Here is a 15,550-nt window from a genome sequence, read left to right as displayed (position 1 = left end):
CAGGACTAGGACAGTAGCTCTGTGGCAGAGCGCTTACCACTTAGGGTAGGGAGCAGGACTAGGACAGTAGCTCTGTGGTAGAGCGCTTACCACTTGGGTCTTAGGTTCAAGCTCTAGTATTGAAGAAGGAAAAGGAGGCAGTGTCAACACTGGGTGTGAGTGTGAGTGAATATTGCTCAGCAGGCTCTTGAGATGGAAGTTAGCAGCCAGGAAAGTAAAGGTCAGGTGTGGTGGCCTGTAACCCAGCACTCAGGAGCTAAGTGTGAGGCCACTGGCTACAAGAGGTGCTTTTTGAAAAGCAAAAGCTCCCAAAGAGTCCCAAGAAGGCTCCCAAACAAATGCAAAATGCAATTTAGAACGCTTAGGTATGCATGTGTGCATGTGGGTGTGCATATGTGGATATGCATGTACACGTGTGTAGACCAGAGGTCAACATCAAGTGTTCTTCTGAAGGCATCCAACGTGCTTTTTTTAAAAACTTGTATTCTTTACTTAGCTTTCTATGTGTTTCTAAAACATGTGTAGACACGCACACTACAGCGTGAGAATGAGGTCGGAGGGCAGCTGTGGAGGACTTCTTTCTTTCCTACCTGAACTCAGGCTGCCAAGCCTGCCCAGCAAGTTACCAGGTTAGCAACTGCAACTGCCTCACCTTGATTTCTGAAACAAAGTCTCTCACTGGGGCTCAGAGTACACTAGGCTGACTGACCAGCAAGCCACAGAAGTCCTTCTGACTCCACCTCCTCGCCACTGGAACTCAAAATCACCATTTTTGCAGCAGTTCTGGGGATGACACTCAAATCCTCACACGTCCCTGGCTGAGCCATCCCACAGCCCCCTTTTCAGAACTCTTAGGAACTTTGTTAACTGAGTTCTCACCATTTCTTTGCATGTGGCTTACTTGCTTTGATATAACTTTTCTTTATTTATCACTACCATTTACCCGTTACTTTTTTAGGAATAAAAGGAGACAAGTTACTTTTTATTGTTTTTCTTTTCTGTTTTTTTGTTTTTGAGACAGGGTCTCTCTATGTAGTTCTGACTGTCCCGGAGCTCACTGTATAGACCAGGCTGGCCTCAAACCCACAGCAATCCTCCTCTTTCTGCTTCCCAAGTGCTGGGATTAAATTATGTCTCACCACGCCCAGACCACTTGCTGTTCAAAAGGGTGAATATTTCTTATTTTTGTGTTTTAGGATCTAGATAATATTGATAATGTGTAATAATATTTATAAAGATTTATTTCTGGGCTGGAGAGATGGCTTAGCGGTTAAGAGCACTGACTGCTCTTCCAGAGGTCCTGAGTTCAATTCCTAGCAACCACATGGTGGCTCACATCCATTTGTAATGGGATCCAATGCCCTCTTTTGGTTTGTGTCTGAAGACAGCTAAAGGGTACTCATATAAATCTTTTTTTAAAAAGATGTATTTCTATTTTATATGAATAGCTATTTGCCTGCCTGAACCCAAATATACCACATGAATGTACAGTGTCCTCTGAAGCCAGAAGAGGACACTGAATTCCCTGGAACTGAAGTTACAGATGATTGTGGGGTGCCATGTGGGAGCTGGAAATGAAACCTGGGTCCCCTGCAAGAGCAGCAAGTACTCTTTAAGCACTACATCATCCACCCAGCTTCTATAGTAATTATTTTTATGAAGGTGGAGAGTGAAGTTCAGAAGTTGTCCAAAAGCCCTAAGTGGCATTTGAGGTAGACACTCAATCCTTAAGCTCCTGGGATCTCTGTGTTCTCTCCAATAATCCATAACAGATGTCAGCTCTTGAGAAGCCGGAGTTCTGCGTCTTTTCCCATCTCACGCATCTGTGATTCACTTATAACAACAAAAGGTTACTTACTGGAGGCATCTTCTGTCAGGGTTTCTTTATCCTCAGAATCTCGCCGACTCCTTTTGGAAACCATTTTGACCAACGTCTTCTGCCACTTATATTTCTTCCTAAAAAAAAAAAAAAAACCATCCAGGAGTTGGAAATTTAGCTCAGTGATATACTGTTTACCTCCAACACCAAAAGAACTAGCATAATTGGAGACCAGGAGTCATTCTAAAACTGTTCTCTCTACAAACAGAGGGTTTGAGTCTTCACATTAACACTGCCCAAACCCAAAGGCTGAGCATATTTCAACTCCTACAACTGGCCAAGTTGCTTCTTTCACTAGGCTACTTCTCTGTTGCTAAAGGAGAAACCCCATAGCTCATCATCTGAGACTCAAGACCGTCACCTAAGCTCATCCACCTGCTCTCTAACCTGTTACTTCAGTCCTGTGTCAGGGTGATGCTAAGGACTGCAGTTATAAGACAAACATCAAACACTGCAAACAAGAAAGACATCAATCATTCCAGCTCACAGAGAGCTTACAGCATTACAAGGTCTTAATATATTGAACTACATTTGCGTGACTACAATCTAAGAGAAGCCAGGGAATCCAGTGAGAGCTTATGAAAACCATTAATCTACCCTAGGTGGAGCAGTGACGAAAAGCAAGGACAATTTCCCTGAACACGTCATAGCTTTGTGTGTGCTAGGCAAGAGTTCTCCTGCCAGAGACAGTCATTTTTATTTTTAAAATATCTAAATCTTAGGTGTATGAGTATTTGCCTGTGCGTACGATTGTGGACCATGTACACACCGGATGCCTGCATAGGCCAGAAGAGAGTATTAGACCCCCCCAGAAGTGAAGCTACAAATGGTTACGAGCCACTATGTGGGTGCTGGGAAACAAGTCAAGATTCTCTGCAGAGCAACAAGTGTTCTTAACCACTGAGCTATTTTTCTAGTATGTATTTATTTTTAAGACAGGGTTTCACCATGTAAATTGGACTGGCTGGTCTACATAGTTACCAGTTACATTCCAGGCCAGCTACGGATATACAGTGAGACCCTATCTCAATAACCAACAAACAACCCTGTCTTATATGCTCTAATTATAATCCACCTATTTCTCACACGCTAACTTAAGAAAGATAACATTATTATTCTCCTAATCAGGGGAAGGGCTGAGGTTCTAACTCTAAGTCTGGTTCCAGAATCTACACTCCTTGTTTTGTTCATTTATTTTTGGTTCTTGGACAGGGCCTCATATAGGCCAGAATCTGGGGGGTTTGTCTTATTTTCAACTTCTAGGGTCTTGTGTAGCCGTTTGGTCTTGAACTCATACATAGCCAACAGCAACTCCTCCTGCCTCCACCTCCTAAAAGCCAAGACTATGGGCGATTATTATTATTACTGGGTTTTGTTTGGTTGGTTTTGGTTTTTTGTTTTGTTTTCTTTTGTTTGAGACAGGGTTTCTCTCACTCTGAAGACCTGGCTGACCTCAAACTCAGAGATCCATCTGCCGCTGCCTCTCAAGTGCTGGGACTAAAGACATTGACACCACCACCCAGTTTCTCTCTCTCTCTCTCTCTCTCTCTCTCTCTCTCTCTACTTTACTATGTATACAATGTTCTGTCTGCACACGAGAAGAGGGCATCAGATCTCATTATACATGGTTATGAGCCACCATGTGGTTAAGGGGAATTGAACTCGGACCTTTGGAAAAGCAGCTAGTGCTCTTAACCTCCGAACCATCTCTCCAGATTAGGGCAATGATTTCTATTAAGGGTTTACGTTCCTGGGCTGGAGAGACCGCTCTGGGATTAAGAGCGCTTACTGGTCTTGCAGAGCACCCAAGCTCAGTTCCTATTCAAACAAGCGGCTCAAAACTGCCTGTAACTCCAGTTCTAGGGGATCCTGCGCCCCTTGGGGTTCCTATATGCATGTGGTGCACATAAACACAGAAGGTCAAATCATACATACACGTTAAATAAATCTTACCAAAATAAAAGCCTCAAAATCTAAAAACAGGTTCAAATTAAGTCTTATTATACGAGATTTCTTATTATACGTTACCTACAATAATATGTAATCATTAACCGCCACTGTTCAGAGGGAAACACGAGATCAAGTCAGGGCCGTTTGACTTCGGAGAGATACCATCTCGCTCCCAGGAAAGCCTAAAAAAGCCACTGGGGACCCGCCAGTTGCTTCCCTTCGTTTTCGACTTTCCCGCTAGAAGAACGACGCTCTGACGCCATCAAAGCCGCGCCGTGGCGTGACGTCACCTGTCCGCGCCGGAAGTTGACGGCCTGGCGGCCCAGCTGGAAACAGTACGCGCAGAAAGCTCGGCTGCCCCAGATTCCACGCCAGCCAGCCTGAGGGGCGGGCGAAGGCCCGGAGCCGAAAGCCGGGAGGAACCCAACGCCTCCCGACCCGCAGCCAACTCTCAGCAAAGATGGCGGGGCCCGAGCTGCTGCTTGACTCCAACATCCGCCTCTGGGTGGTCCTGCCCATCGTTATCATCACTTTCTTCGTGGGCATGATCCGCCACTACGTGTCAATCCTACTGCAGAGCGACAAGAAGCTCACCCAGGAACAAGTGTCTGACAGGTCAGAACCCTCACCCTAGCCTGCTGACCTCACTCCCGGTGACCTTGGTCAAGAAAGTGCAGGGATTGATTATATCGCTTTAACTGAGTTTGCATCGCGCTCCTACGGGTTGACCTTGGCGCTTAGCTGCGTTTCATTTTTGTCTGTAAAATGGGAATAATCTCAGTACGTACCTAACAGAGAGAGCAGGCATGTAGATGTTAGATTAGATGATACCTAAAAACCTTTAGCCCAGGGTCTGGCATAGTCTGTTTAAGAAAACGTTCTTAATATTGTTAAGCTAGTGGCCAACCGTCAGTGAGGTTATCTATGATCCAGCCTGCTCCGTTCCGTTATTAAGAGTACCCACTGAGAGCCAGATGCATCATTACCTTTAGTCCTGCCAACATCCAGTCAAGTGAACTTCATAATCTATATTCTACCAAAGAACTGTACTGATCTGCTGAGATGCTAAGGCATAAAGTGCCTTCAAAGCTTCGAGACGACCACAGAGACTTGCGAGGAGTTGTGATGGATCATTTCACCTGCCTCCTCTCCTCGCTTGCCTTCCTACAGTGTTTTTCTGTGGGAGATAGAACTTTGACATAACTTCAGCCAATACAAACACATGCCACTTCATATTAAAATCAGTAACAGTTTTCAGTCACTTATTCTAGTCATTTTCAGAGACTATCTGAAGAAAGTGCTGCTGGTTCCTTGACATGTCCAGATCACATAGGAATCACTTACTTTAAGGAAATGTTTCAAACGTTTCTGCAGAGAACAGAAAAGCAAAACAAACAAACAAAACACCTCATTTTATCGTATTTAAAAGTTACTTTCTTTTTACTGGGCTTCCATTTGCTGGTGATTTAAAGATTGCCTTAAGCTGGGCATGGTGGCACACGCCTTTAATCCCAGCATTTGGGAGGCAGAGGCAGGCAGATTTCTGAGTTCGAGGCCAGCCTGGTCTACAGAGTGAGTTCCAGGACAACCAGGGCTGCACAGAGAAACCCTGTCTCGAAAAACCGGAAAGAAAAAAAAAAAAAAAGATTGCCTCAAATTAAAAATACTTTTTTAAAAAAAAAAAGATTTATCTTATGTATGTGAGTACACTGTTACTGTCTTCAGGCACTCCAGAAGAGGGAGTCAGATCTCATTAAGGATGGTTTGAGCCACCATGTGGTTGCTGGGAATTGAACTCAGAACCTCTGGAAGAGCAGTCAGTGCTCTTAACTACTGAGCCATCTCTCCAGCCCTTAAAACACTTCTTCAGCAATAAGACTGTGATGTAATTCAGTTGTGTACAGTTGCTTGAACAACTGGCTTTGAAGGCCTGGGTTCCTTACCCCAGTATAAGCCAGCTATGGCAGTGCAAGCCTGTAATCTCAGGACTCAGAGCTGGAGGTAGGAAGATCAGAAGCTGAGGCAGGCTACCTGTGGTCTGGAGGTCAGGCTGGTGCGCATGAGAACCTGTCCCCCAAAATGTACACCTTTGGCATTTTCAATTATCTTTCCTTATTTTTTTCTTTCCTCATTATGCTGCTGCTTTAATAATAATAATAATAATAATAATAAGCCAGCTTTATGAAACATTCTAAGTGCACTGTTAAGGACTTACATTCATTAATTTATTTAAAACCCCAAAGCAACTCGATGTGCTTGATACTGTCCTCATTTTGTAGAAACTGAGACTTTAACAGAGTTCCATAATAGTAATAGATGATGACAATTCAGGACTTTAAGCTAAATCTTGGTTCTGAGCCTAGGTTCTTTCTATTCCCCAACAGTGCCCACTATGACTGTTTTTGTGTGGTGTTTGTTTCAGAGCTGACTAGAGATAGCCCCCTGAAGCAAGCCTAGAATGTTAGCTTAGTATAGACTTGAAAACTACAAGAAGATGGGGAGTGGAGAAAACTTAGTACTTAAAATTTTATTTAGCTTTTTAAAATATCTACTTTTGCTAGCATGGTAGTGCATGCCTTTCATCCCAGTAGTCAGGAAGCAGAAGCAGGTAGATGTGTGAGAATTCCAGGGCAACCTGGTCTCCTTAGAATGTTCAAAGAGCTGGGTGGTGGTGGTGCACACCTTTAATCCCAGCACTAGGGAGGCAGAGGCAGGTGAATTTCTGAGTTCAAGGCCAGACTGGTCTACAGAGTGAGTTCCAGGACAGCCAGGGCCACACAGAAAAACCCTGTCTCGAAAAACCAAAAAAAAAAAAAAAAAAGAAAGAAAGAAAGAAAGAAAGAAAGAAAGAAAGAAAGAAAAGAACGTTCCAGGACAGCCAGAGCTACATAACAGAGAGACTCTGTTTCAAAAAAAAAAAAAATGTATTTTTGTTTTGTTCTTTGTGATTGAGCATTTGCCTGCACGTATGTACTATGTATGTACTGTATGTGTAGTGCCTGTGGAGGCCAGAAGAGGGTGATAGATCCACTGGAGTTGGAGTTACAGATAACTAGTTGTGAGGTGCCATGTGGGAGCTAGGAACTGAACCAGGCTCCTCTACAAGAGCAGCAAGTGGGTTGCCATTGCTCCAGCCTCATTCAACAGTTTCTGATTCCTGTAAAATAATTGTTATTTTATCCTCACAACGAAGCATGCTATCCTAACCCCACTTTTATAATTAAAAGGAAAATCAGAGAAATCAAACAGCCTCCCCAAAGTAATCAGGGTAATAGAACATTGTATATGTACGCTAACCCAGACTGATCATAACTATATGATGCCGTCTTCTGCCCTGGGTCGCCTCACAGTTTTAGAGGAATGGTTCTAAATGACATCAGACCCTCAGCTCTTAGTATTCTACAGATGAGTTCACACTTGGTGCAGTGAGAAGCCCAGCCAGAACCTACCCAACACAGTTCAGTACCTACAGCCTGTGTGGTAAAATGAGAAGACCAACTTCTGCAGGCTATCCTCTGACCTCCAAATGTACCCCATGATGTGTGCAACACCTTATCCCAAATAAATGTATATATGTTTTTTTTTTAAAATTAAAGTTTTGCTACATATAATGGTATGTGCTTTAATCCCAGTATTCAGAAGACTAAGGCATAAAGATCATAAATTCAAGAGCGGTGTGGTAGTTTGAATAGGCGTGGCCCCAGTAGACTCATGTGTGAATGCTTGGCCAATAGAGAGTAGTGCTGTTAAGGAGGCGTACCCTTGTTGGTGTAGGTATGGGCTTTTGAAGAGGTTTCCTAATTTCAAGCTACACCTAGTGTGGCACAGTTTCCTTCTGCTACCTTTGGATCAAAATGTAGAACCGTTTGCTCCTCCAGCACCATGCCTGCCTGGACGCCTCCATGATTATGATGATAGTGGACTAAACCACAGGAACTCTAAGCTAGCCCTCAGTAAATATTTTCCTTTATAAGAGTTGCCTCACCGGGCAGTGGTGGTGCACACCTTTAATCCCAGCACTTGGGCAGCAGAAGCAGGCGGGTTTCTGAGTTCGAGACCAGCCAGATCTACAGAGTGAGTTCCAGGACAGTCAGGGCTATACAGAGAAACCCTGCCTCGGAAAAAACAAACAAACAAACAAACAAATAGTTGCCTCAGTCATAGTACCTCTTCATAGTGATAAAACCCTAAGACAAGCAGCCTATGAAATTTAAAAACAAACAAAAACAAAAAACAAAACAGCACTACTACACAGTGGGGGTTTTTTCCTATCCTAAAGTAATGTCTTTTAATTTCAAATTACCAAGGCTACCCAGTACATGACTTACTCTTAGATATTTATAAAAATTAAAATGCAAAACTAGTGTTTTCATGTGGCATTTTTACACTCAGGAGAGTATAGTCTTGGTCCAGAGTCCATTCATGGAGTATCTGTAGCCGGCTCCCAGGGAGCAGAACATATCACACATCTCTCCTGTACGCCTGTGTAAGCTGTGGACAGTCACAAGGCTGAGAGGAGTGGAGTTCTTGGGAAGAGTCTGTGTGGAAGATATCTCAAGGAAGGAAGTGAGGTGGGTGGGGTGGAACTGGCAGGAAAGAAAGGCTGGCAGCTGGGCATGTGGAGGTGCCAACTGACCCCACTGGCTCTGACTACTTGGAGCATGTGCCTTGTGCTGAGCAGGAGTGAGAAAGCCAAGCGTGGCTTTCTTGTATGCATTTCTGCCTACAGTTTTCTCACTTTCCAAGATTTTCCCTCCATTAAACAACTTTTGAAAACCCAGGGAAAAGTATGGTATTTTTATTTCTGTTGCATATTATTTGCTCTAAAAATCACTAATAATGTATTCAGTAAGTGTTGAAGAGTGAGAAGGAAGTTGGTCTGGGCCCTGGGTGGAATTTCTCTCTGCTATCTGTCAGGTGACAGCCATCTTGAAGACTGTCCTCATTTCTCTGAGTGGCCGAGGAAGTTCCTCTTTTGCCCTCACCTTCCTCCTAACCCTACCTCCAAGTCTCAGAGCACTGTCCAGCTACTCTTTCCTTGCAAGGAGAATTCCTTTGTATCTCAGGTGGAATCCAGAAAGGCCAAGTGCAATGTCCCCAATTGCCTTCCTCAGAAACCTTTATTTGTTCAGAGCCCAGTCACTCTGGAAGACTACTTTTGTGTGAAAACCTGTGTGGCAAGTTGAATATGTTTCATTGATTTTTAGGGTTTTTGGAAAGTTTCCACACCCAGCTTTTGCCAACCAGGTCCTCCCTTATGTCTGAGTGGGCCTTCTACTTTACGCTTGCTTTCTTCGTGTTTCACATTTTAACATCTCTTTGTCTTGTGTTTTTCAGTCAGGTCCTAATTCGAAGCAGAGTCCTCAGGGAAAACGGAAAATACATTCCCAAGCAGGTACTCACTGATCTTTTATTTAGAGGCTTCACCATTCACCTGTAAGGGCAGTGAAAACCTAAATGTTTTTATAAGAGGATACCAGAGGAAACTGGAGGTGGCGATCCAGTTATTAAGCTGCAGCCTGGTGGTGTTTGCTGTCACTTGCCCTCACCCTTCTTAGGAAATTGTTTTTAAATGTGACTCAGCTAAAGTGTCAGATTGGCTGCCAAGGAGCCTGACAGCTCAGAGTATAGAAGTGTATTCCAAGGGCCTTTAGTCAGTTCCCTGGGGAATAATTTGGCAATTTACTATGTCACAACTCTCATATTTAAAAAAGGTTTTCTTTTTTTCTATTAGTCTTTCTTAACACGAAAATATTACTTCAACAACCCAGAGGATGGATTTTTCAAAAAAACAAAAAGGAAGGTTGTGCCACCTTCCCCTATGACAGGTATGTTTATTCAACATGGGTGGTTAAGTATGAAGTCCCAGGAGATAGTCATGTGAAGGACTTAGGAACCATCTAATGATCTCTGGGCGGTGAGGGAGCGCTGCTCTTTTGAGGCTTTGTGCAGTGTCCAGGTTGGAAAACAAGGCCCCATGTGTGCTGGGCGAGCACTCTCCCGCATAGGTGCATCCCAGCCCCTAATACAGGAGGCCTTGAGAGTGGGGCCCGCTTTTTCCAATCAATCCATGAATCCTAGTTTATCGAACTCTTTGTTCTGTGCTGTAGGAACTTGGGAGCAGTTCCTACCCAGTGTTTAGATCATTGCTAGAAGATAGTACCTTGCATCTTGTACCCGAATGAAGAGCAGTTGCCCCCTGATTGCCCACACCAACATACAGTTGGTGACCTAGCTGATGTGTGATTCCTGCCAGCCCCATTTTGTGAAAAGTGACTAATAGACGAAAGCAGTGTGTTCTGTTCTGTATTGACCTCTGTATTGACCTTCTCTCTTTCCAGTCTCTTTCTTCTAGGTGAGATAATTAACACTTCTGATCCATACAGAAGATACTAGCGTTAGCACTTAGGGGCAACAGAATGTCAGTGTACATAAGAAAAAGAGAGTCACCTCACTAGTCCAGGGGATGCAAATCAAAGCAAGATGTCCTTTTAGTCTGTTAAACCAAAGATTAAAGGTGTTCAAAACCATGATTTTTAAGGCCTTGTTATGACTCGAAACTGTACCCCCACTCCACCCCCCAAATAGAATTACTCTTTAGGAACACATAAATAAGGGATTGGTACTCCCTGGTAGAAATGGCTGAGAATGAAAATATTGAGAGAGCTGGGGCTGGAGGGTAACTCGCACTTAAAAAGCACTTGCTGTTCTTGCAGAGGACCCAGGTTCAGTCCCAAGCTCCCACATGACAGCTCACAACTGTCTATAACTCCAGTCCCAGGGAATCTGATGCCTTTTCTGGCCTTTGCAAGAGGCCACAATGCACAGATAGATATATGTAGGCAAAACAACCACGTGAATTTTTTTAATCTTTAAAAAATACGTATATGTATATTGAGAGATTGGTACCATGACAATGTGAAAATGTCATCAAAAATTAATTTTTCTTCTTTGGTATTGAGAACTGCTCTGCACACTCCTGTATGGTCAGCAGTGCTCTGCCCCTGAGCTACATTGTCAGCCTTTCTTCATAAAATTAATTTTCAAAGGCAGATTGAAAGGTAGAAAGTTATGCAACAGGGCTGGAGAGATGGAGAGAGCAGTTAAGAGCACTGACTACTCTTCTGAAGGTCCTGGGTTCAAATCCCAGCAACCACATGATGGTTTACAATCATCTGTAATGAGATTGGATGCCCTCTTGTGTGTCTGAAGATAGCTACAGTGTACTCATATGCATAAAATAAATAAACCCTTTTTTAAAAAAAGAAAGAGAGATATGCAACAGAGAACTCAGAGGATTACAGGAGAAGGTGAAGAGGAATTGTCTGCATCTTACGTTCTGAGGTCATTTGAACTTGTACAGTAACCTGACGGCTGGCTCGCTATGCTGGCACATGCCTTTCACCCTGCAGTCAGAAAGCAGTGACAGGCAGACCTCTGTTAGTCAAGACCACCTGGGCTGCACAGTAAGATCCTATCTTAAAAACAGCTGTCTGACTTAGATTTGTGAAGAGTCTCTGCCAACAAAGGGAAAGCTGGTGTTTTCTTCTGTGTTTGTCTCAGACCCCACCATGCTCACAGACATGATGAAAGGGAACGTCACGAATGTCCTCCCAATGATTCTTATCGGTGGATGGATCAACATGACATTCTCAGGCTTTGTCACAAGTAAGTCTCAGGTCTAAGAGACCTCCTGCTTCCTTCACCCAGGTCCCTATCTCAGTGCCACTGAGAACCTCACGTCACCTCATGGGTAGTATGTTTTCCTGTGAAAATAACATCTTTTTTGAACAAAAATCTTGAGTTCTAACCTGATTCAGAGTTCCCAGTGTGGATGCTTTGTAATAAGGTGACACAGGAGTAGCTGAGGCTTTAGTGCACACTTCTCCCAAATGTCAGGTCATGGTTCATCCAGAGTACCTGCTTGCTCCACGGTCTAGAAACTGTCATCCCTCAGGGAAATCAGAGCAGAGTGACATTTTAGCTGTTCTGGTCTCCAGAGGCTGCCACCAGTTTCCTTGTGAAAATCATTTTCCAGAAGCCAATGATACAGAGTTCCCACCTCCTCTAGGAAAGAATGTGTGTTCACACTTCAGCTGGCTCGTGTGCATGGTTTGAGGCAAACACATGGTGTTTTTCTCTTTGCCTACAGCTAAGGTCCCATTTCCACTGACGCTTCGCTTCAAGCCTATGCTTCAGCAAGGAATAGAGCTGCTCACACTAGACGCATCCTGGTAAGCGTGGTGTCTAAAGAGGCCGCTGGCCCCACGGAGTTCTAGTTTTCATCCACTAGAATAACGTTTTTTCCCTTTGAGAAAGTTTGCTTCTCTCTCTCTGTCTCTCTGTCTCTCTCTCTGTCTCTCTCTCTGTCTCTCTCTCTCTCTCTTCTTTCTTAAATGAAAGCTCTATTTGAAATGCCATTGCTAGACTAAAACAGTTTTACAGGCGTCTTGCCAAAGGAAGGTTTGTCAGCCTCTCTTCTTAGATCTTAGGAATGAAGCAGTGAAGGTATTGAGGACGCCCCCCCCCCCCCAACCCCATGCCCCAGGAAAATGGAAAGGTTGAGAAGTCTGGCCAAGCAGAGCTTCTTAACAATGCCTTAAAGCTTATGAGAATGCAGCCTGTGTTTGTCAGCTCTCTGTCATTGAAACACTGAGAGCATCACCTTGTGAAGAAGAGAGGTGTATTTTGGCTCACCGTATTGGGGACTCATGTCATGAGCCTGTAGCCTCAGTGCTTTGGATCTGTGATGCAGCAGAGTGTGGCAGTGCCATATAGTGAAGGTGAATGCTCACCTTAGGAACAGAACAAAAGAGAAAGATGAAGTGTCCAGACTCCTACAATCTCCTCCAAGAACACCCCCCACCCCACCCCGTGACCTAAAACTGCCCAATAGGCGTCTATCTCCTAAAGGCTCCCCCACTTTCCATTAGTTCCACAGACTGAGGCCCAAGCCTTTAATACATGAGCTTGTTTGTTTGTTTGCTTGTTTTGCTTTTTGTGAGACAGGCTCTACATAGTCCTGGCTGTCGTGGAACTCATTATGTGGACCAGGCTGGTCTGGAAATCACAGCAGTCTATCTGCCTCTGCTCTGCCTCCCGAGTGATGGAATTAAAGGCATGTGCCATCATAGCAGGCTAACACATGGACTTTTTAAAAGAACATTCTAGATCCAAATTATAGAAATGCTTGGACTGTCGTTTTCCTTAGTTCCAATTAGCCTCACAGCAACGCTGTGAGGTCTGCAAATATAATGGTGGTCCACACACAACTTTTCCATAACCAGTACTTACACCTCTCTCCACTCCAGTGACTTATAGCAGAATACCAAGCTGGAATCTAAAAGCTCTCTTGAGAAACACTGGTCTGATACCCAAAGTACAGTAACACTGACTCCTATGGTCCTTCCAGACTGTTCTGTCTGTGGCTTCTCAAGGACTGGCCTGAAACAAACTCAGGAGGGTCTGGTGGCAATTTGGACTCCTCTAGTTTGAGTAGAACCATCTCTGCTTGTGTGAACCCGGGGCAAAGAAAATGTGCCCCCCCCCCCTGCTCTGTGTGAGAAGGAAAGCTACCCGTGAAACTATTCCCTGGCAGGCTCACTGGCTGAGCATAAATGCCAGGGCTGGAGAAAAGCGTATATTTTTTCAGCATTTGCACAGGTATGCATCCCACGCTGTGGGCAGACGGGAGCCAGGCAACATTCCAGTGGGACTCAGTGCTTGCTTCAACAGACACGCACTAGAGTGACTGTTGTGGGTACATCACCGGCATTGCAGGACTGACACACACTTACAGTCTACAACAGTAGCCAAAGCAGACGCATTCAAGCGTAGCTCTTCCCATGTGGGTAGCACTCTTCATTCGCTCTTTGGTTTCTATTACATGTAAAAGCACATTTACGGCTTCCCAAGTCCAGTGGTGAGATAAAGGGTGGGCAATCAAGTTCCAAATTTGTTCAGGTAGCCTTCACCCTCAGCATTGCAAATGCTTCCCCGAGGTCACGTTTGATCCTGTCCACTAAGTGGGGAGCACACAAACACACCAACACTCCTAGAGAATGAGGTTCAGAGTGGATGGTCTCTCCATGTCACCCACTGTGCCATGTGTCAGATGATAGCTACTATGCTACTGTGTTCATTTCCTCTGTGGGTGTGCCTTGGCTCTCTAGAGTGTGTCTTGATTCTCACTTCAGTGAGCAGCTGTGGGTGGTGCAGATGTGAACGCCGTTCACCTCCCTAATAACCCACCCCACTCTCCCTGTTGCTTTGCTAGGGTGAGTTCTGCATCCTGGTACTTCCTCAATGTGTTTGGGCTCCGGAGCATTTACTCTCTAATCCTGGGCCAAGATAATGGTAAGAAGCAGAGTGGGTTAGTGAGCAGCTGCTGCCTGTTGGGTGGGGTAGTCCCCTGCTTCCTGCTGTTGGTTAGCATGGCCCCACATAGTGCTTTGGTCCATGAGTTTCTGAGGACGGTCTTCACAGATGCAAAGCTCAGACTGAACATGAGCATTTCTCCCAGCAATCGCTGAGCAGTACTTGGTTGCTCAGAGTCTGACACCTTTCTGTAAAAACCCAGCTCTCCATTAAGCCTGTGAACCTGAAGCCTAAGGAAGGACCTGGCTAGATCAGTTCCTGTATTGAGCAGATTGCTCAGCAGTGCTAAATTTGGCTCTTGTTCAGTGATGAGGACCTTGGGCACTGTTAACTACTGACTGTTTTTCTATACAGTAGGGTCTTAATAGCTACCTTATGGGGTTAAGAGCAGAAAGAGGATACAACAGTGAGATACCTGGGCACATAGCCGGCTCAGTAGTTAGTGTCTAGTGTCATATTGACATTTGGTACACTGTCTGTGTTCCACTTATAATCACCCTCATTTTCCTGGACTTTCTCAGAATCACATACCAGGGTGACCAGGCCAATCATGTGTCCAATTCTCAAACCCACCACCAAGCAGCTATAAGTCATGCCTGTTCTCCCATAAGGGTGCTGGGTGGTTACGGAGCCTTGGTACTCACTGGGCCTATCTTATGCTGCAGCCGCCGACCAGTCACGAATGATGCAGGAGCAGATGACAGGAGCAGCGATGGCCATGCCTGCGGACACCAACAAAGCTTTCAAGGTACACGCCAGAGACTGTTCAGAACTACAGGGGTATCTCAGACTTACACCAGTCCTCCTCAACCACAGTTCACAGTTGCTCATGTTCAAGTGCAATCCAAGTGAGCAGTATGATGAAATGCTCTGTCCTGCCCCACCCTATCCAGGACATAAATGGTCACTTTGTCCAGTATATCCACACTGGATGTGCTGGACGCCTCATGACAGCTGAGAGAGAGAAACCATATTCCCATTACTTTCATTTCAGCTTACTCTTGTTCTAGTTTTGAAAGTTTTTTTTTTAATCTCCATGTTTGTATACCTAAGGTTATGTATATATGTGGACCACATGCATTCAGGTGCTTATAGAGGTCAGAAGAGGCATTACATACTCTGGAACTTGAGTTGTAGGTGGTTATGAGCTGCTGTGTAGGTGCGAGGAACTGAACCCAGGTCCTCTACAAAAGATCTTAACTGCAGAGCCACCCATCCAGCCCCTCTGTATAATGTTTATACAGCAAAATCTCACTTGATTAAAAGGTAAAAATAAAAGGAAAGTTCTGGTTCATAGGAATATAGAAAAATCTCTTAGAAGTTAGCCAGAGCTGGGCGTGGTGG

The 15,550-nt window shown here is 44.6% G+C and overlaps 2 protein-coding genes across 2 annotated transcripts in view; one reads left to right on the top strand and one right to left on the bottom strand.

Moving 5' to 3' along the window:
- Fancd2 (FA complementation group D2) overlaps nucleotides 1–1,925 on the bottom strand; it is a 64,765-nt gene extending 62,840 nt beyond the window's left edge. Inside the window, exon 1 of the mRNA XM_021191243.1 lies at nucleotides 1,859–1,925. Within this exon, the coding sequence (XP_021046902.1) occupies nucleotides 1,859–1,922 (64 nt within the window). The 5' untranslated portion in view covers nucleotides 1,923–1,925. The remainder of the gene's footprint in view (nucleotides 1–1,858) is intronic.
- A 2,210-nt stretch (nucleotides 1,926–4,135) lies between these two features.
- Emc3 (ER membrane protein complex subunit 3) overlaps nucleotides 4,136–15,550 on the top strand; it is a 13,626-nt gene continuing 2,211 nt past the window's right edge. Inside the window, exons 1-7 of the mRNA XM_021190252.2 lie at nucleotides 4,136–4,444; nucleotides 9,167–9,224; nucleotides 9,564–9,657; nucleotides 11,393–11,497; nucleotides 11,982–12,063; nucleotides 14,106–14,185; nucleotides 14,872–14,954. Coding sequence (XP_021045911.1) covers nucleotides 4,290–4,444; nucleotides 9,167–9,224; nucleotides 9,564–9,657; nucleotides 11,393–11,497; nucleotides 11,982–12,063; nucleotides 14,106–14,185; nucleotides 14,872–14,954 — 657 coding nt within the window. The 5' untranslated portion in view covers nucleotides 4,136–4,289. The remainder of the gene's footprint in view (nucleotides 4,445–9,166; nucleotides 9,225–9,563; nucleotides 9,658–11,392; nucleotides 11,498–11,981; nucleotides 12,064–14,105; nucleotides 14,186–14,871; nucleotides 14,955–15,550) is intronic.

This window comes from Mus pahari, chromosome 2, assembly GCF_900095145.1.
Source record: "Mus pahari chromosome 2, PAHARI_EIJ_v1.1, whole genome shotgun sequence".
NCBI lineage: Eukaryota > Metazoa > Chordata > Mammalia > Rodentia > Muridae > Mus > Mus pahari.
The sequence above is the reverse complement of the archived record's forward strand: the minus strand, read 5'-3'. Positions and strand labels throughout refer to the sequence as shown.